Below are 18,351 nucleotides of genomic sequence, written 5' to 3' on the forward strand. Positions count from 1 at the left end.
TTGTCTTCATAAATTGTTACATTTAAGGTTCTTTTAATTAGTTTGCAGATGCTGAAGGTTACTTTGCTGCTTGCACAACAGATAATGCTGTAAACAGTTCTCTGGTAAGTTCCTTAATTTTTGAAGCTCAATGCTTTGTAGTAACATGACACCATTATCCTGACTTCTTGCCTTTAAAATATCTATGTACACGTAATAGTTCTTGGCAAAGGGGCTTGGTAACTCAAGTATTTTTTAAGCACTGCAAATAATGCTGTTACTTATTATGAGAAATAGAGGTTCTCAACTTGATAAAACATTTACTTAAATGTTTCTGTAGTAGTTTGTGAAAGAAGTATTTGTCGTAAAAAGGAAACCTTACTGTATTCAGCTCAGTAGCTACCAAAGCAAAATGTGGAGAGCTAGTGGTAAAACCGATCATCTTCCAAGACAAACACACAAGAGCATCATTCAGTTGGTTGAGTATCTTGTGTGCTGTGATCCTGCATTGCAGTTTGGAAGAGAAATGGACTGCCTTCTTCCATCCAGTGGATGAAGTGATTACAGTTTACTAAATCAAATGTCATTGCTGATAATTCTGCTGATAAGCCAGATGTTATTTTTGCAATGATTTTCATCATCAACAAATGATGTTTTTTTAATGCTCCCGTTGCTCACAGACTGCTGGCTAATCTGCATGTTTAAATTGGGGACAACATCCAGAAATGGATCCAAAACATAGAACATTATTAAAGCTTGCACTGCTTCTGTAATAAAGTAGGGGAAGACAATTGAGTGTTGACAAACTAGGATACGTAACTTATATTTTCTACTGAATGAGAAGTTGGGGAGTTTTTTTTTTCAGAAGTATTCTTCAATATTTCTTTTTCAACTTAATTTATCTCATTTAAAAATAATCATGTTAGTCTACTTGGTGCGTAAAGATCATCTGACCTTAGAAGAAAGATTCACTGTCAACCTTGAACAATTTTTGCATTAATATAAACACCCACAAAAATTCTAGTCCTAAGGAAGGAGCCTCATAAAAATGCAGCTACCAGATTTTCTTTTTTTTATTATTTCACTCTTACAGCTTATTAATTTAATTTAAATAAGCAGCTTAACTCTTGCCTTGTTGGAAATATTTTAAACAATTAAAACTTCTGCAAAGTGTCTTGTATACTGGAGGTCTTTTCCCATTTTTTTTTTGACGTTTAGTTCTAGTTCATCAGTTTTTGGGAAATGAGTATGTATTCAATTTTGTATGGGTATTCTGTATTTTATGTTTCTAGTTTAGCATTTGGACAGAGGCTATAGATCTACTGACACTTATGTGACTTTTTTATGATTTTTTAAAAATTTTTAATTAGTAGGTTTGAATTGTGGGGGGACGACCTTGGTGACCTTTGTGTTCATGAGGATTTACACAAACGCACACAGTTATTTGCATGCTGCATTTTACCAGTATGTTTAATGTAAAATACAGAAAACTTATGAGCATTCTTGACAAGCCTATCTGCTCCATGTAAAAACATTCAATTAAATTTGATTCTCAATATTCACCAAACTTTTATTTTGTATTTATTTTCTAATAAATTAATTCTATTGCTTATAATTTAAATATCCTGCTTAACTTTATTTTACGTATACTGATTCATTTCAGAGTGAACCTTTATATGTTCCTGTAAAGTTTCATGATTTGCCAACTGAAAAAAGTGGCAGTAATAATAGTGATGCAGAGAAAAGTGAGTAAAGATTCTTTGGAATGCTGAAATGCTAGTTCTTTTTTTTTTTTTTTTCCCCATTTGTTGGTAAAACTGCTGTCGTGTTGCAGGACTGACTTTTTTTTTCCTCCCCATCCCCTCCCCTTAAATCTCATGTTGCATGAATTGCAGTCTCATATTTGCTTTCAGGTAGAGAAAACATAGGCCTATCGTTCAGTTTACCTTTCTTGGTCACTACAGATCCAGCCTATGTTTATCTCAAGGGACCAGCTGGGTTCAGTACTTGTGATTCTTTCCTTCTGGGCTTGTATGACCAGCAGCAATGAGTCAGCCTCTGGAAAAACAAGCTATTGTCCTTTTTAGAGCAGGAGCAAAGCAGTCAAAGTAAGAATTTTAAGTCTATGTGCGTTCTAATTTTATTTAAGCCTCACTATCTTGTGATAGTAGCTGAAATGGGCCTAACTCGCCCAGATAATTAAAGAAAGGTTGGCTGTTGAGAGTCCAGTTACCTGATCCTCAGCAAAAGTCCCTGCTTATAAAGGGGAAAGTCTCTCTTAATTTCTAGATGAGAGATGTTTGGAACCACTTTAGTAGGTTCTACTGTCCTGTGACAACAGGCACCAATCACGTGGTGATTGAGCTAGAGCTTTTACCCCCTTTTTTTTTTTTCTAATTTAGGAAATGAGGTATTGTTTCATATCAAATCAAGTTAATATTTGTATGTAGCATGTACTGTTTTCTTTCCATAGGAAAATAATACTACAATAATCTTACAAGTAAAATCTGAAACTGTCTAGTCTTGATACTCGGATTAGTTAGGGGGTGAATTTCAAATGAGAAAGCAACCTTATGATCTCTGCTAAACTTTGAGGTCTGCTGGATGCTGTCATCCTCTGAATAGAACACTGTCCTTGCAGTTAGGTGTAGATGCGTGTAGAGTTTTTGGTTAATTTTCTTTAGCTGATTAATAGTCAATCTTATATGTAATATTTACCAATACAGAATAGTTCCTACCCAAAAATTCATTGTTGCCTTCTGGGATTTTTTTTTTTTTTGAAAGGGAGAAGGGATGCTTTTTTTTTTTGTGGATGGATGGACATCTGTACTGATTTAAAACAAAAAATGTGCTTTGTCTTGGTAGCAGCCTGCCAAATAGCAAAAAACTGCTGTAAGAAATGAAAACGGTGGCAAGTCTTCTATTTGGATAAAAAATTGTTATTATTTATGAATTATTTAGAATCATAATTTTTATTGCTTGTTGCGGTTTTTTTTTTTTTTGAACGGTTTAATGATCATGTACAACTTTTTTTCTTTTTGTCCTTAAGCTCCCAAAAAGCCTCGTGTAAGGTTCAGTAATATTATGGAGATTCGACAACTCCCATCAAGCCATGCACTGGAAGCAAAGTTATCTCGCATGTCATATCCAACGGTTAAGGAGCAGGAATCAATATTAAAAACTGTAGGAAAGCTCACTGCAACTCAAGTAGCAAAAATTAGCTTTTTCTTTTGCTTCGTGGTACGTGCTCCATTCTTTTTAGAAAACTACGGATGTAATTAAAGCTTATATAATAATAGTGAAAATTATCTGTACGGTATTGAGATGACTTGTATTCTTTCTGCCTTTTTTTGTAAAAATACTGTAACTAGTAAAACCTGTCTTGTGCTAGACATAAAGGTGGAACTTCTTAAAGGATGGGTAACAAAAAGAGATCTAGGTTGTGTAGTTAACTGTAAGGTTGGTTGTAAGATACACCATGCTTTCATGCCCTGTTGTCCAACGCTGGACACGTTTGATACAGCAAAATCTGGGGCTACGTGTATAAGGGTTGGTCGTACCTCCAGTGAGACTGCATGAAATGGTTAAATGTTACTGTGGCTTCTTTCTGTGGACCATCGCAGAAAGAGTGCCATCTTATGTGGCATTGTGCTCTTTGATAGCATGAAGAGAAGATGGTTAACTGTACTTCAGCTCCACTGAGGGCTGCAGGTTTTTCTTAGGAGTCTGTTGGTCATTGGTGTCTCTGCATCATGCCTCAGTGCCAGAGGGAGAGAGCTAACGGTGGCAGGATTTTTAAGAGAGAGTAAAAATGTATAGAGCAGAGCAGTGAGCTTTTCTAGGAGTGAGTAGCTTCACTGAAGGTTACACATAGCGTGGACCTGCCAGAGCTTTTCTTCAGCGAGTGGTACTAAGTAAACATTAAAAACCAGTAATTAGTACTGTTGATGCATGGACCAGAAAACAGTGATAAAACTTGCTGTGTATACATAAAGAATGTGCTTACAGCAGCAAGAGAAAAATTAGCCTCTGGTGAATGATTTTTTGGATGGTTGAAATACTTTTTCTTAGAAGTTATTTAGAATTGTGTGTCTGAATAAATTTCCATATATACACACATGCAAAATTTTCTAGAGTAAAGTCATTATGTTCAAAACAATCTTTTTATGCCATTCATGGCTGCTGCTATTACTAGAATATGTATGTATTTATTGGACAGTGTAAATATTCCTCTCCAAGACTTTAGAGAGTGGTAACTTCTCTGAGAATATACCTGAAATTTTCTTAATAAGATATTAATCAAGAATTTTATTTTTTAAACAAGCAAACTTGCTGCTACTTATATTTATGAAGGAATTGACAGACATGAATCTTTCCAAAATGTTTTTGTATTAAATGTGATGCTTGTTTTTTATACTGGAGATTAGGCTGACTAAAGTCCCATGTATCACCAGAAATTTCTTCACAGCCCTTGTGTGCTAATCATCTCGAAGCACTTACAAAACATGATAAATGTAGCTTTAGATACCACAAAATAACTGTTATCATTTCATTTGAATTATTCAATTATGCTTAATTTTTCAAGTATGTTATTTCAGTGTCACGCACATGTTGAATGTGGTCAGTTTATTTTTGTTCTACTCTTGCCTGCCATGTAATGTAATCACTGAATTATTTTTCTCGTCCTCCAGTGGTTCTTGGCAAATTTCTCTTACCAAGAAGCCCTATCAGATACTCAAGTTGCTATAGTTAATATCTTGTCTTCAACCTCTGGTAGGTTTTATTTATAAGATCATACTTGTGTTATAAGGCTGTTTAAAATTCTTTTTGGTTACAGTATGCTCGTGTAATGTTTTAGCTGTGGTTTTGGGGGATTTAAACCATTGAATGCATGTATTTAAAAATGTCACTATGTAATTGCAAGGTTTTAGGCTTTCTTTATGATTCCCTTGCTTTTTGCATTTCAAGGTGTGTGTGTAAATATAAAGTCTATATATTAAATAACTATGCTTAGTTAGTATGCTTCAATAACTAGTGGAATAGGTTTGAAGGAAGGGTGGTATAACTTTTTGTCAAAACAGGTGCAATTCAGAGTAAAGTCCTCTTGCTAATTATTAGTTTAAAAAAATGGGGTTTGAGTGTATAGAACTTAAACCGCCTAGATATTGTACATATCACTTGTTTTTTTGAAAGGCTCCAATATGAGCTTTAAAACCAGCAAATTATGTTCATGTTTTGAGGTGTAACTTTTGCTTTATGAAATCAGTTTTAAAGGCACAATTACGCATTTTTGACTGACTTTTTAAGCTTACTGCAGTTTTTTTAGTAATTCAGCCCTTCTCAGAGTTGAGTGTGTATTTGTTCATCTGAGGATTCAGACCATGATGTTTTAGTTTTATAACAGCTCTGTTTTAAAAGTATGGATGCTTAAATCCCACAGTTAACACAAGTGTGTGAAATGCAAAGAATAAAATGTCAGTGCAGCTTTCTGAGCAAACTAGTAGCAAAACTTAATTGTATAAACTGTTCTTATTTTCTCTTGCAGGGCTTTTTACTTTAATCTTAGCTGCGGTCTTTCCCAGTAACAGTGGAGATAGATTTACTCTTTCCAAATTATTAGCTGTTATTTTAAGGTAAGATAATGGAATGGAACGTTTGATCAAAAACTCCCTGATGCAGTGTGAGGACAAATACAGTTACGGTATCTGTGATGATATAATGATATGCTTCTAAATCCTTGCTTCATGAATAAATTGAGGAAACAAATTAAGAAGTCTTTTTACCAAATCTCATGCTCATATAGAAAATAAGATTAATCCAATTTCAGTTGGAAATATGTGGGTTTATTTTCTTTTTGTTTAACATTTTTGTGTTTTAAGCAGCATTTTGTATTTCTTCTTTTTTCTTAGCATTGGTGGTGTGGTACTCGTTAACCTTTCTGGATCTGAAAAATCTCCTGGAAGAGATACAATAGGTATTCATTTACTTTTTTTAACCCTAGAATATGCAGTGATGAGTACCATCTTTTGTCAATTATCAGTACATTGTACGGCAAGTTATGTTTCTTTGTGTAACACAACTAAAAGCCTGGCTTTGTAGTTTCAACTTCTGAAACTAGTTTATAGCTTAATTGAGTCAGTATTTACATTATTGAGCTTTCTACATTTTCCCTACTTTTCACATACTAATGGATTCCTTAATAAACAATTTCTGTCTCTGTTTGACAGCTTTATAATAGGTGTGTATTTTGCAGAGCTGATCCTAGCAACACTTGGCATGACTTAAATCAGTGTTTTTCATCTTTACAGGCTCCCTTTGGTCTCTTGTAGGAGCAATGCTGTATGCTGTGTACATAGTGATGATCAAAAGGAAAGTAGATAGGGAGGATAAACTCGATATACCAATGTTCTTTGGTAAGAATAAAAACAATGCTATTGAAAGTTTTAATTCAATGTGTGACTCAGTTGTTTGCTTTCATGCACTTAACTGTATGTGAGTGGTTAAGGGGCTTAGAAGAGCCAAAGAGAGAGCTTATTGTTCCTGTAATTATCAGTACTTCAGAGACTAGTTGTACGAGATGTTTCTTTTTTATAGTCTCAACAAGGAAGGATTGTTGTCCTACTACCTGAAGGAATGTGGACAGCCCCTTTTGATTCAGTGGATTTTTTTTTCCATTTCTAAACCTGTAAATATATGACGTAACTGTTTGTCAGTGTCCTTTCCTCTGTGTATGCATATTGTCAGAATAGCAGAGTTTGAGATTTTAATTATGTTGAAGCTGAAGAACATTTATTGTGATTTGCTTAATATTGTTTTTCTACTCAGGTTTTGTAGGGCTGTTCAATCTGTTGCTGCTATGGCCAGGGTTTTTCCTGCTTCACTATACTGGCTTTGAAGCATTTGAGTTTCCCAGCAAACTGATATGGATGTGCATTGTCATTAATGGCCTTATTGGAACAGTTCTGTCAGAGTTCCTCTGGTTGTGGTATGTACTACTTGCTTCACATATATTGCACAGTATAAACTGTCTTATATGGGTTACCAAATGTTGAAAATGGTAGAAATGGTAGAAATTGTAGAAATAATGGGAGTCAGAATCCAGCAAAAAATATCTACAGTTTATGTTCAAGTCTTCAGAGACATACTTCACTGTATCTCATTAGAATGTGTTAATCACCAAGGTATGGCAATTCATACATTAGCCTAACTTTTGTTAATTTAATGATAAGATAGTCTGGATAGGTTGGCAACAGAGGATCAAACAGGAGATTACTAGCAGAACAGCTCAAAAGCTGTAGCAGGGTTGAAAACTTGTGTATAACTGTTAAAAGGACAGTGTTCTTAGAGCAGTGGTTAATAAGGTGGAGCTTCCAGCCTGCAAGAATTCAGGCAGCCAAGGTTTCTTATGGACTAGCATTAGGTTAAAATAGACAATTCTACAAGTTGGAAAGTCATATTTTATTCTGGAAACACTAAGAAAGAGTTTCCAAAAAGAGAGATGTGCCCTATGCCATACAGTTGCTCAGTGAGCTAGAAGTCTGTTTCAATGCTATGTTTGCAATATGTATGGCAGTTTCTGTTGCGTGACAACCCTTCGCTTTCAGTCTCTTCTTTGTGGTAGAGAGGGTGGAAGAACTCATGGGTTAGATAGGATCAGAAATATGTCAGTATAAGACCTAGGATCCTAAGTTCTTGGACAGTCCTACAACAAAAAAACTCAACACAACCCCCCTGGCTAGTCCTTTAGCTAGTCCTGGGCATAAATCTATTTCAAAATGTGCTTTTGTAATTTAATTTAGTTTATATATTCATTGAATACTTTTGTTATGCTAATGGCATTCTGTAAGAATAGTTCAGTGTTGGTGGGTAAAAAGGTTAAATGCAATTTCAACATAGACAAAATAAAAACAAACAAACAACAACAAAAAAAATAAACTCAGCCGTTGTCCCAAAATCAAGAACCAGCATAGAAGTAAGTACCTGGGTGGGCACAGACGATTCTTTGGACTTTTGGACTAGGACTAACCTCAGTTCATGCTGACTTCATTTTTTACATGTATAGTGTGGAGCTAGTACGGCCCTTTAATCTTTCTTTGGATGTAAATAATACCATTTAATGCACTTCTTCACTCTACCCAACCACATGCTGCCAAGTAAATAATGTTGTGATAGATGTGACCCTTTCGTTCTTTTTTTTTTTTTAACCTGCTGATAAATTTGGATTGGATTCTATGCTGTTTATTCATTTATGATGTTGTAGTGGTAAGGTTCGTTCTAATTCAGTAACAGCAGTCAGTGCTGCATTAAAGAAGTACTCTGTAATGATGCAGAAGGGGATTTAGAATATTGGGACGGAAATTTGCAAAAGTTCAGAGCATGCAAAATGCTTTGTTTCAGTTCTGTTTCTTTCTCATCTGCATACATTTTTCTTTCTTCTAAAGACACAGAACAAACCAAAGTGATTACAAATATTAAAACTGGTCACTTTTGTTTGTTTAAAAGTCAGTTTTATGGAAGGACCTAATGGCTTGGTATAGGAGTAGTCGTTTAGTTTAATTGGAGAAACGTGTGCATGAAATTATGTTCTGGAAAATGTTTTCCAAATACTTGTTCAGTTCTTTGTGTTTAAAAGCTGTTAATAAATTCAACAGCTTCTGTGAGGTGAAAATAGTATTTTCTTTAGTGAATCACATTTAATGATTATAGTTTCAGTGGTGATGCATCTGTTTAATATTACAGAAGCCAGAGTAAAGATTGTGTAAGTTTTTAAAAAAAAATAAAAATTCCAACTAAAGATTTTTCTTTAAAATTAGTTATTGGCAGAACGGATAGCAGTTCCACAAAAAAAAAAAGCACAGCTAGCACTGTTTTCAGTACTTCTCAAAGATGAGGAAAAATGGCTTTATTTAAAAAAAAAAAAAAAAATTAAAAAATCCAGATGTCTTTATTAGTGAGTTGTTATCTCTTATTTCAAACATTATTGATTTGGATTGGGTAAATACCATTTTGTTGTTACTTTCTTCATATGGTAGAATAGACCATTTCATTGCTAACGAGACTCACTTTATGCTTGGGAATTTTTGACTTGGTCAATCATAATATGGTAGTTACAGTTTTTATTTTGGATTTTATGATGTTCACTTTATCAAAATGGCTCAGACTAGTCAAATTTTATTTATAGAGCCTTTGGTTTGTATCAAAGTGCAGAAGATCTCAGGAGCTGTTTTACAAATCAGTGACTGTGGATATTACATTTTATTAAAGATGACTGAAAGTTGAGCTTAATCATATGCCTCCTGCAGTTTGATGTATTACTTTAGTTGTCTTTAAACTTTTATATAAGACTTCTTTTTTAATTATTATTATTTTTTAGGGGCTGCTTTCTTACCTCATCACTGATAGGCACACTTGCGCTAAGCCTTACAATACCTCTGTCCATAATAGCTGACATGTGCATGCAAAAGGTAATGTACTACTAAGGTTTGAGCATTGTTAACAGACTGGAGCTGATGGTTCCTTTTTTTTTTTTTTTTCCTTCCCCACCTCAAATCAGTGGCAGTGTTATTTTTCACAATGTATACATTGAATAGTATTCACTTATTTTAATTATTGAACTGCATTGTAATTAATCCTCTCTTTATATTGACAGTTATAGTAATTTTGTACTTGCAGGTGATCACTTGTGTACTTTAATTTAGATCTGATTGAGATGCTGCTTGGATGAAAAGTACCCCAAGTCATCAATAACACCTGTCAAATGCTTTACCTTAACAGGCACTTTTCAGAATTAAAGAACAGCTGCAAGTGCAGCCCATCTTAAGTTACAACCTTTACGATTACAGAATTGCTGTAGACTGCCTATCTTCCAAATGCCCAATTAGTAACGAAATGAAAATTGTATGGGTTTATGACATAGGCATGTAGAAGCTACAAGGCTTAATTACACATTATGAGGTTAATGTGGATATTAGCCTTCCATTTAACTGTCCTGCTATAAGTTAGTCTAGTTTCATTGTTACTGAGCTAATAACTGTGGGAAAAACCCTGCATATAAGGAAAAAAAAAAGAAACAGGCAATCAGTTTAGAACAGAAACTATATGAAGTTAGTTTGTATTACTTGTCAAGCTGTATAGCTACTTCTCTTCTCATGCTGATCGGGTAGAACTTCCAGATTTTACTTATGCATGAATTTCAACTCTGACTTTGAATATTTATTTGAATTTAATATTTAATCAGTGGCAAGGAATATCAAATTCTTAATTTAATGTGAATTACGATTATTTAGCATATTCCGCAAGCATACAGTTACTGTCTTTTTTGTTTAAGTTGAGGTCATGCAACTGTTTCTGTTTTCTGAAGGCAAGATCACTTTTTTCCTGATCTTTATTTTGGATTTAAGTAATCCCTAGTGTTAAAATTTTTATTTGAGAAGTTAAGGTTTAATTTGAAAGTTAAACCACCTGTTTAACTTTTTTTTTTTTTTTTCTGAGCGACTTTAGGCCCGATTTTCTCACGCATCTGTGTGAGTTTAATCTTTCTTACAGTGATAATGCCTTTTTCTGGGGACAGGGCATCCCCTACCTAGTCCAGTATGGCTATAACTTTTGGTGTTTCTCATTATAGACACAAGCGTATCTGTAACATGGCTAAACTGTAAGCATTTGCCATCACATGCTTGTTTGCTTTTTGACCATTGGTAACCTGCGTTACACCGATGTTAGATGCTCGTATAGTTGAGTGGTATGGAGAGGCTGCGGGAGTTGGTGCCTAGTATGTGCTTTCTGGGATGAAAAGGGTGAATTGGTCAGCCTTTGAGCAACTTGGCCTAGCTACAATTTATAATTGAAATGCATGGAGTTAAAGAACTCGGATGCTAAATTTTGTGAATTAGGAAGCAGATTAGTCATGGAATAGCTTAGCTGAAGGTGATAGAAATTAAAATGGCAAAACTGTCCAAACGGTTTAGTGGGTGACATTGGTAGTAGGGGGATGGTTGGACCAGGTGATCTTGAAGGTCTTTTCCAACCTTAATGATTCAGTAATTCTAACCACAGAATACTGCCACTGAAAGTTCAGAGTAGACTGGTGGTCACACTCTGCCAACTACTGCTTGCTTACACTGCTTTGATGCTCTCTTGAGTTCTTTAGCAAATACAGCTATGTTGAGTTTGTAAGCTCTGTACACATAGAAATGTGGAAGAACTTCTTTACTGAAGGGGTTGTTAGGCATCGGAATCGGCTGCCCAGGGAAGTGGTTGAGTCACCATCGCTGGAGGTCTTTAAAAGACGTTGAGATGTAGAGCTTAGTGATATGGTTTAGTGGAGGACTTGTTAGTGTTAGGTCAGAGGTTGGACTAGGTGATCTTGGAGGTCTCTTCCGACCTAGATGATTCTGTGATTCTATTTCTAAAAAAAATCTGACTATGCCTGGAATGTAACTTAAACTGAGCATTTTCTGAGTAGTGTCTTCCTTGAAGCAGATGTGGTTCATGCAGTATCTGTGGTGGTACAATCTGTGACTTGTATTCAGTCGCTACATTTGAATTTTCTTCTGTTTCTTTTGAGGTTTGTGTTTGTTTGTACAAGACTTACTTACAAGAAATGAGGCGATAAGTCTTGCACTTAGAATGGTTCCTGCCAAAAAGAAGCTATACTGAGAAATGTTTCTACAAGCAAAGTGTCAATTCTAATGAAAACTTTCTGACTTCTGAAATTTTCTGGCAGACATGTAAAATTGTGGGGGAGGAACACCACAGAACTTGTATTTCACCCTTGCTTAATGTCAGGGGGGATTTGGGGGAAATAAAGCAGAAAAATAAAAGGATAAAAATGAAGGGAAATTCAAACTGGAAAATAAAAGGGGAGACAGGCCCGGAATAAATAGGCTTGTAACAAATGTGAGATAAAGTATGTTTCATATTAGTATTACCTGAGTCTTTCAACATGGAAACACAGCAAAACCTTATAGCGATTCCACCTATAATAAAGCAGTCACTGGTAAGATAACTGCATTCCTTTTGCTGTTCAAGTGTCTGCAATATACACTCGGGACATAAAATGTAGCAAGAATGTAAATACTTCATGGTAGGTAGGAAACAAGAAGAAAAAACAATAAATTTCTTACAAAAAAAATCACTTCAGTGAGGTGGAATTAGGTTTATATGTGAACTAGTTTTAATAGCAAAATTTTTTTTAAAAAGTGTTCATTTATACTTATTTTTTATCTAGCTGTGTGTGCAGATAAATTTTTAGATCATATATATATAGTTACATATTGATATATGAAAAGCTTAGGCTGTCTTCTGAAGTGATTCATCTAAACTTTCTTCTGGAGTACAGTGAAAACTGGAATGTGGTTTTTCTAACTCTTTGTAAATAATTTCTTCTCTAAGCTATTTAATCTGAGTAAACACAGAGTCCGGATCTTTAAAACAAATTTCTTCGTTGTGTACACATGCAATATTGAGTTAGCTGAAGTAGCAGAATCATCTTTAAAGCTCTGTTGGATGTCTTTCAGTTGATATTGGTAGCACAGGGGCAACTCAATTTTTTTAGCTCATTTTTATAGTTATCACTGTTTTCACTGCTAGAGTTGCTCCATGTGATATGTATTTGGTATTTATTTAAAAAAAAAAAGTAGTTAACTCTTAATCTGACTTCTGGTACACCTTGTTCTCATTTGCTCTTTTCACGTTCCTTATCTTAAATCTTCACCTTCCTGTATTGTCTCATCTTATGTGCTGGCGACATCTTTCATAATCTGAATATTCATGCCTTTTTCATTCCCTCCACCATTGTTTTCATTTGCCTACACCTGGTTCGTTCTGGAGATTCTGATTCAGATATTTGCTACCTTCCGTTTTTCTTAATTTTACTTGCCTTGTGTAAAAAGGCTGCTTTGTCTTCCTTGGGGTAGATACAAAACCTGACTATTTTTAGGCATTTGTCCATCCGGTGATGCCTCTTTCTTCATCTAACAATTGCAATTTGTTAGATTTTGAGAGTGAGCGTCAGTACTTGGTATCAAAACTGTACCTTTTATTTTCTTCCTCTGAAATCTTCAATTTTGGACTTTTTTTTCCACAAGGGGGAGCTGTGCTTATGTTTCATTGCTCTGTAATCCTTAAAGATGTTTCAAACAAGATTATAATTCTTACAGCCTTGATTTATGTAACTTTCTACAATTTTAAGTTTAAAACCGTTTCAGATGATCAATTCTGAGTACTAATAGTAGTATAGGTACAAGTAGAATTTAGTTTAAATTGGGCAAGTATTGTGCCATGCTATTTTTTTTTTTTAATGAAAAAAATTACTGTAAGTTTCCAGTGGGGTAGTCTTATCTCTGCACATTGATTTCATCAGTGACTGCTCAGTGACAGGATGTTCAGAGTGGATAATCAGGTGTACAAATCTTTCAGGTGAGGTTTTTTTTGTCCAATGTTTTGGAAGTGTTATGAGGACTTCCTCATTTATAACCAACAGATGACTACAACCTAAAAATGAGAGCATCTGTAAATAGCTGATTTCATCTACACCACAGCACAAACAAAATGCTTTGTTGTACAGAACAGAAGTGTTGTTCACTTACTGGAAGTAGTGGCGACTGTAGAAATTGTACCAAATCACTTGCAGAAATATTTGTAATATTTCATCCCATTCAAAAGAATTGTGCATCTTAAAATTGTAAATAGTTTTATAATAACTACTTCTAATATACAGTATATTTAAAAAAAAAACAAACACACACACAAAAAAAACCACACCACGTTTTGAGTGATTGATGTCTGTGTTTTAATTCCAGGTGCAGTTTTCGTGGTTATTTTTTGCAGGGGCAATCCCTGTATTTTTTTCTTTTTTCATTGCAACTCTTTTATGTCACTATAACAACTGGGATCCAGTGATGGTGGGAATCAGAAGAGTTTTTGCCTTTATTTGTAGAAAACATCGAATTCAGAGGTAGGGCAGTCACAAAATATAATTTTATGTCTCCTTTCTGGTATCCTGTAATCTTTTGTAAGCCACAGTACACATGCTGTATTAATTTTCATCTAATTTTGTATCAAGATCACCTCCATGGCTGACTTTTTAATTGTAGTAGTTGGCAATCCATTTATTAACCTATGTAATGTTCAGAAAAGGGAAAGATATTAAGTCTGTTTATTTTTTTTAAATAAGTTTCCTACTGGCTATCACACTTGTTTATTTTTTTCTTAATGCTATTATAATAGTTACTGTATTCAAAGCACGCAGTGAAAAAGTGCTAACTTTTTGAAGTGAGGGAGGTTTTGTATATTTTTGATGGTGTAGTTCAAACCTCTATAGCACATTTAGTACTTACGAAATGAGTTGCTTTGATGCCAACATATTACTGTGTAATTTAAATAAATAAATCTGTTTCTTTTAAGAATGCCGGAAGAAAGCGAGCAGTGCGAAAGTCTCATTCCTATGCATAGTGTTTCACAAGATGGAGATAGTTGCTGTTCATAGACAAAAGGTATGCTAATAAACAGACTTGAAACAATACGGTGAAAGGTGAGGATTCTGTTTCATGATGGCATTTGTTACATAAGTACACATTTTTAGAGAGCATACAGTTAATCTTGTTTTGAGTTAATGGACAGAGTTTTAAAGAATATCTTCAAAATCCGTATTATTCTATACCAAACATTATTCTTACCTTAATGTACTTCTTGGCCAATGGTTTTGAAATGGAAAGTAGATTTTACTTTAATGTTTACGTTTTCTTAACATGGGTTTGGGGCTGGGGGTAAGACAGACACAGTGGGGACAGGAGCAGGAAGAGGTGGGAGGACTTAGGTAATGTAAAAAGAAAGCACCTGTACCTTTGAAAAGTCTCATAGAAACTTAATTACTCAGTAGACGATAATTTTCTGCGCAGTACTGTAACCTTAATGAATAAATTTTACTTGAAACTTTAAATTAAAAAAAAAAAAAGTAATATTCATAATGATGGGGAAAAAAGAAAACTGCCTTCAGCGGGCACAGATGCAGTATATTACAACGAGGAATAACTATGGAGTTTGCAAAATAACCCTCTAAGAACGGGTTACACAAATCTCTTAACAGGATTATTACAGATGGTTTGCTGATACTGTCTTGGAGCATGGAGATGGACTTAGTTTTGGACTTTGGATCTTTAATTATGTAGCACTAGTAACGTTTTTTTTCTTTTCCTTCTTAGTTTAAAAACGGAATGATGCCTAGCGAAGAGACAATCTCTGGAAAAGTCCCTAAGGAATCATGTTTCAGTGCCTATTCTGAATTTTTAGTAAAAATAAGAAGTTTTGGTTCTTGTGAAACGTTAATGTTTTCCTCTTTCTTGCTTTCATCTGGTTTTATAAATGAACAAATTTACTACATGCATATCACTGTAGGGAGTCTTAGTCCATCTGAGCAACCAAACCTGCCTTACAACACTGAGCTGGTGAAGTTACTTGACAAAATCAAGAAAATGAATGCTGTTAAGTGATTTCTTTCTCTTTTTAACTCACAGTTTTGTTAAATGCTGGACAACATTGTTTTTAAAAATATTTTCAAATGCGTTATGTAAATAAGTTTGCAGGTTATCACGTCTTACAGGCTTTTTGATGAAAAGCTAAATAGATATGTTACCTGTAGTAGGTACAAATTAACTTTTTTATGTTGTATAGACTATTTGCATATTAATAGAAGAAAATAGTAAAGTAATTTATTAAGTGAATTCTTGTAATTATTGAGGCAGGATCTTTGTACGGTCCTGGAACACTACATATATATTGTCTTACCCCATTTTGAGAAGCCTTGTAATGGCAACGGGTGCCGATGTTTAAAAATCTTGTATTACCTAATGTTCTGGAATGTTTACAATTTTAGTGAATGATAAAATATTTCTAATGACAGTACATTTGGGTGTACATTCTCAAAATCAATGTTTGTTTTAAACAGACCGATTCTGTAACCCGTCATTCCGAATGATCTCATAGACAAAACTGAATTTGAAAATTTTCATTAGTACAGCTGCCAGCTAAGAAACAGATCAAATTAATTGTTAAAGTTTTCAGTCAGTGGGTTGCACTATGAAAGATAAAGATAATTATATTGATTTCTTTTTTTTTTTCCGATTGCATTAATAAATTTATTCTAAAATTGATCGTTTTCCTTATAACCTGTATCTTCCTTCTACTGCGGCATTTTTCCTATTTGATTCTGAGAAGTTAGGAATAATTAAGTTCAGGGATATTTGACAAAAATCAGTAACTTTTTCCAACTTCTGGTTATAAGACACTTATATTTTAAAAAATAATAATAATTTTGGCTTTTGTATGATTTTATTTTCTTATAATGAATATAGGACAGATTTTTAGCCGATAGTACTGTTTTCCACATAAGAAGTCTGTTAATAACATAGGGTATTCCCATGATCCTTCCAAGAGCAGTTTTGGTGATTTGGTGACACAACTACTAGACTAGAGGGAATGCAAGAAAGCGACACGTTTAGTGATACAGTTAGAAGGATTGACTCAACCAGCAGCTAGAATGTAGAATTCTTTATGAAGAGAATGGAAAAGATACTGAGGAGAAATAAGTGAATCTGGGGACTGTTCTTGTTGAGTATTGCACCTTAATAAAATTTTCCCTTTCGGTTCTTAATATTGGATGTCATTAAAAGTTGCAATTATCTGAGGTATCTCTTTAAGATGATGTGATAAGTCTTTGGATACCTGAGAATGTATTTTTTTTTATTTTAATAAGTTAATAAGATTATTAAATTTTCCGTGGCATTTTCAGAAACTTTCTATTTCAATTCCAAAGCCCAGTAGTAGAGGGGTTGAAAATACAGTATGTAAAGCTAATTTTATATTTTACTTAGTTAGAATTTTCAGAGATTTCTTTGGTAAGAGGAGTTTACAGTAGGATTTTTTTTCTAAATTAGGACAAATTAGAGAATGTTACTTTCAGCTTTTTCAATAAGTGTTGTTAAGGCTTAGTGGCAATAAAAAGCTAATGTCCGTTTTCTTCTGATTTTAACGTTTCAATGAGATCATGCCATACACTCAATACCAGCCATTAACTACAAATTTAGGTCTGTTCCTTTACAACATCTAATCAGTTACAGCTTCAGCAAACTAACCTTAGGAAAACTGAGTTTGCTTTCAAATGGGCAATTACAGTATTTTTAGCAGGGTATTTTAATAATGTCTTCTGAAATTGGTCACTGATAGGATTGGAGTGATAACGCATGGTGGGCAATTGCTATTCATATTTGTTCATGACTTAAAAGTGAAAGATCATCATGGTCTCATATGTATATGACTTTTGTGAAGTGGCATTATTATGTTAGAGAGGTTTAGAAACTAAGTACTAGGAGAGTGGTCTTCTATCTCTGACCCAGTCATCTTTCTGTTCAGCAGACTCGATGTTAGGGCCTTCCCACTGCTTCTGTTTTTAACAAGAGATGTATTAATCTTTTTTTAAAGATACTTAATATTTTAATCTTATGTCACTAAGTAGCTTGAGCAGTCTTTTTGCATTAAATTACAGTTCTTTACAGAAGAAAAAAAAGCAAACTATCCTTCCTGAAATGCCATGGATTTTTAAACAGTGGTGCCCCTGTGGTTACAAGAAATATACTGCAGTTTTATTTACTGAAGTTATGACATGTAACATTGTTCCTGCATTTAATAGAATGTGATGAGATTTTTCTATAAAATCTTGTGATTTTTAGTACAATAATATTTTATAAATATATCGTCTTATTTGAAATGTAAATTGCATAGTTCTCTAATGGGTGCTTGGTAAATGCACAAGAGATTTAGCTTTGATTCTCAGGTACCTCTGATGTAATGGTGACATGCTGTTTTTTTTTTCCTCATGACACAACTGGAATGTGAAGGCGCTCCCGTAAATGCTTTAACACTGTGTGCTAGCATAAATTGTCATTGTTCCTACTGTTTCATTTGGGAATGTCTTTATTCTGACTTATTTCTCATAGGAAGTACATACTTCAAATGCTTAAAGAATGATGATTTCCCATGCCTACAAAACGGAAAATGGGTACTGCGTGTATTGTTCTGTCAAACAGTTTAAGTAATTCCTACAGTCCTATGAGATAACCAAGAATTTCTTCCGTGTGTGATTTGAGCTTTTGAGTTGTTCAGTTTTTATATTTGGTGGAGGAAATGACGATAATTTGCCAAATGCCATGTAGCGTGTCTTAGCTTTTAGGGTTCTGGTGAGTCTTGCATAGTTCAGTGTACTGTGTACTGCAACCCAGAAAAAAGGAGAAAAACATTATATAGAGATCACTTTTTTTTCTAGCTGCTTTCACTTACGTTTCAGTCATGCCGAAAATGTCCTCACTAAGAGGGGCT

At 34.3% G+C, this 18,351-nt stretch overlaps 1 protein-coding gene across 3 annotated transcripts in view; it reads left to right on the forward strand.

Annotated features, from left to right (window-relative positions):
- Nucleotides 1-17,936, forward strand: part of SLC35F5 (solute carrier family 35 member F5) — a 30,210-nt gene extending 12,274 nt beyond the window's left edge. For all 3 annotated transcript variants that reach the window (XM_035556134.2, XM_035556132.2, XM_035556136.2), the window contains exons 6-17: nucleotides 42-104; nucleotides 1,643-1,724; nucleotides 3,029-3,219; nucleotides 4,671-4,752; nucleotides 5,525-5,612; nucleotides 5,889-5,953; nucleotides 6,288-6,392; nucleotides 6,805-6,964; nucleotides 9,353-9,443; nucleotides 13,782-13,936; nucleotides 14,386-14,474; nucleotides 15,183-17,936. In XM_035556134.2, the coding sequence (XP_035412027.1) occupies nucleotides 42-104; nucleotides 1,643-1,724; nucleotides 3,029-3,219; nucleotides 4,671-4,752; nucleotides 5,525-5,612; nucleotides 5,889-5,953; nucleotides 6,288-6,392; nucleotides 6,805-6,964; nucleotides 9,353-9,443; nucleotides 13,782-13,936; nucleotides 14,386-14,467 (1,164 nt within the window). In that variant the 3' untranslated portion in view covers nucleotides 14,468-14,474; nucleotides 15,183-17,936. The remainder of the gene's footprint in view (nucleotides 1-41; nucleotides 105-1,642; nucleotides 1,725-3,028; nucleotides 3,220-4,670; nucleotides 4,753-5,524; nucleotides 5,613-5,888; nucleotides 5,954-6,287; nucleotides 6,393-6,804; nucleotides 6,965-9,352; nucleotides 9,444-13,781; nucleotides 13,937-14,385; nucleotides 14,475-15,182) is intronic.
- The last annotated feature ends 415 nt before the right edge of the window (nucleotides 17,937-18,351 follow it).

The sequence above is a fragment of the Cygnus atratus genome, chromosome 6 (assembly GCF_013377495.2).
Source record: "Cygnus atratus isolate AKBS03 ecotype Queensland, Australia chromosome 6, CAtr_DNAZoo_HiC_assembly, whole genome shotgun sequence".
Taxonomy (NCBI): domain Eukaryota; kingdom Metazoa; phylum Chordata; class Aves; order Anseriformes; family Anatidae; genus Cygnus; species Cygnus atratus.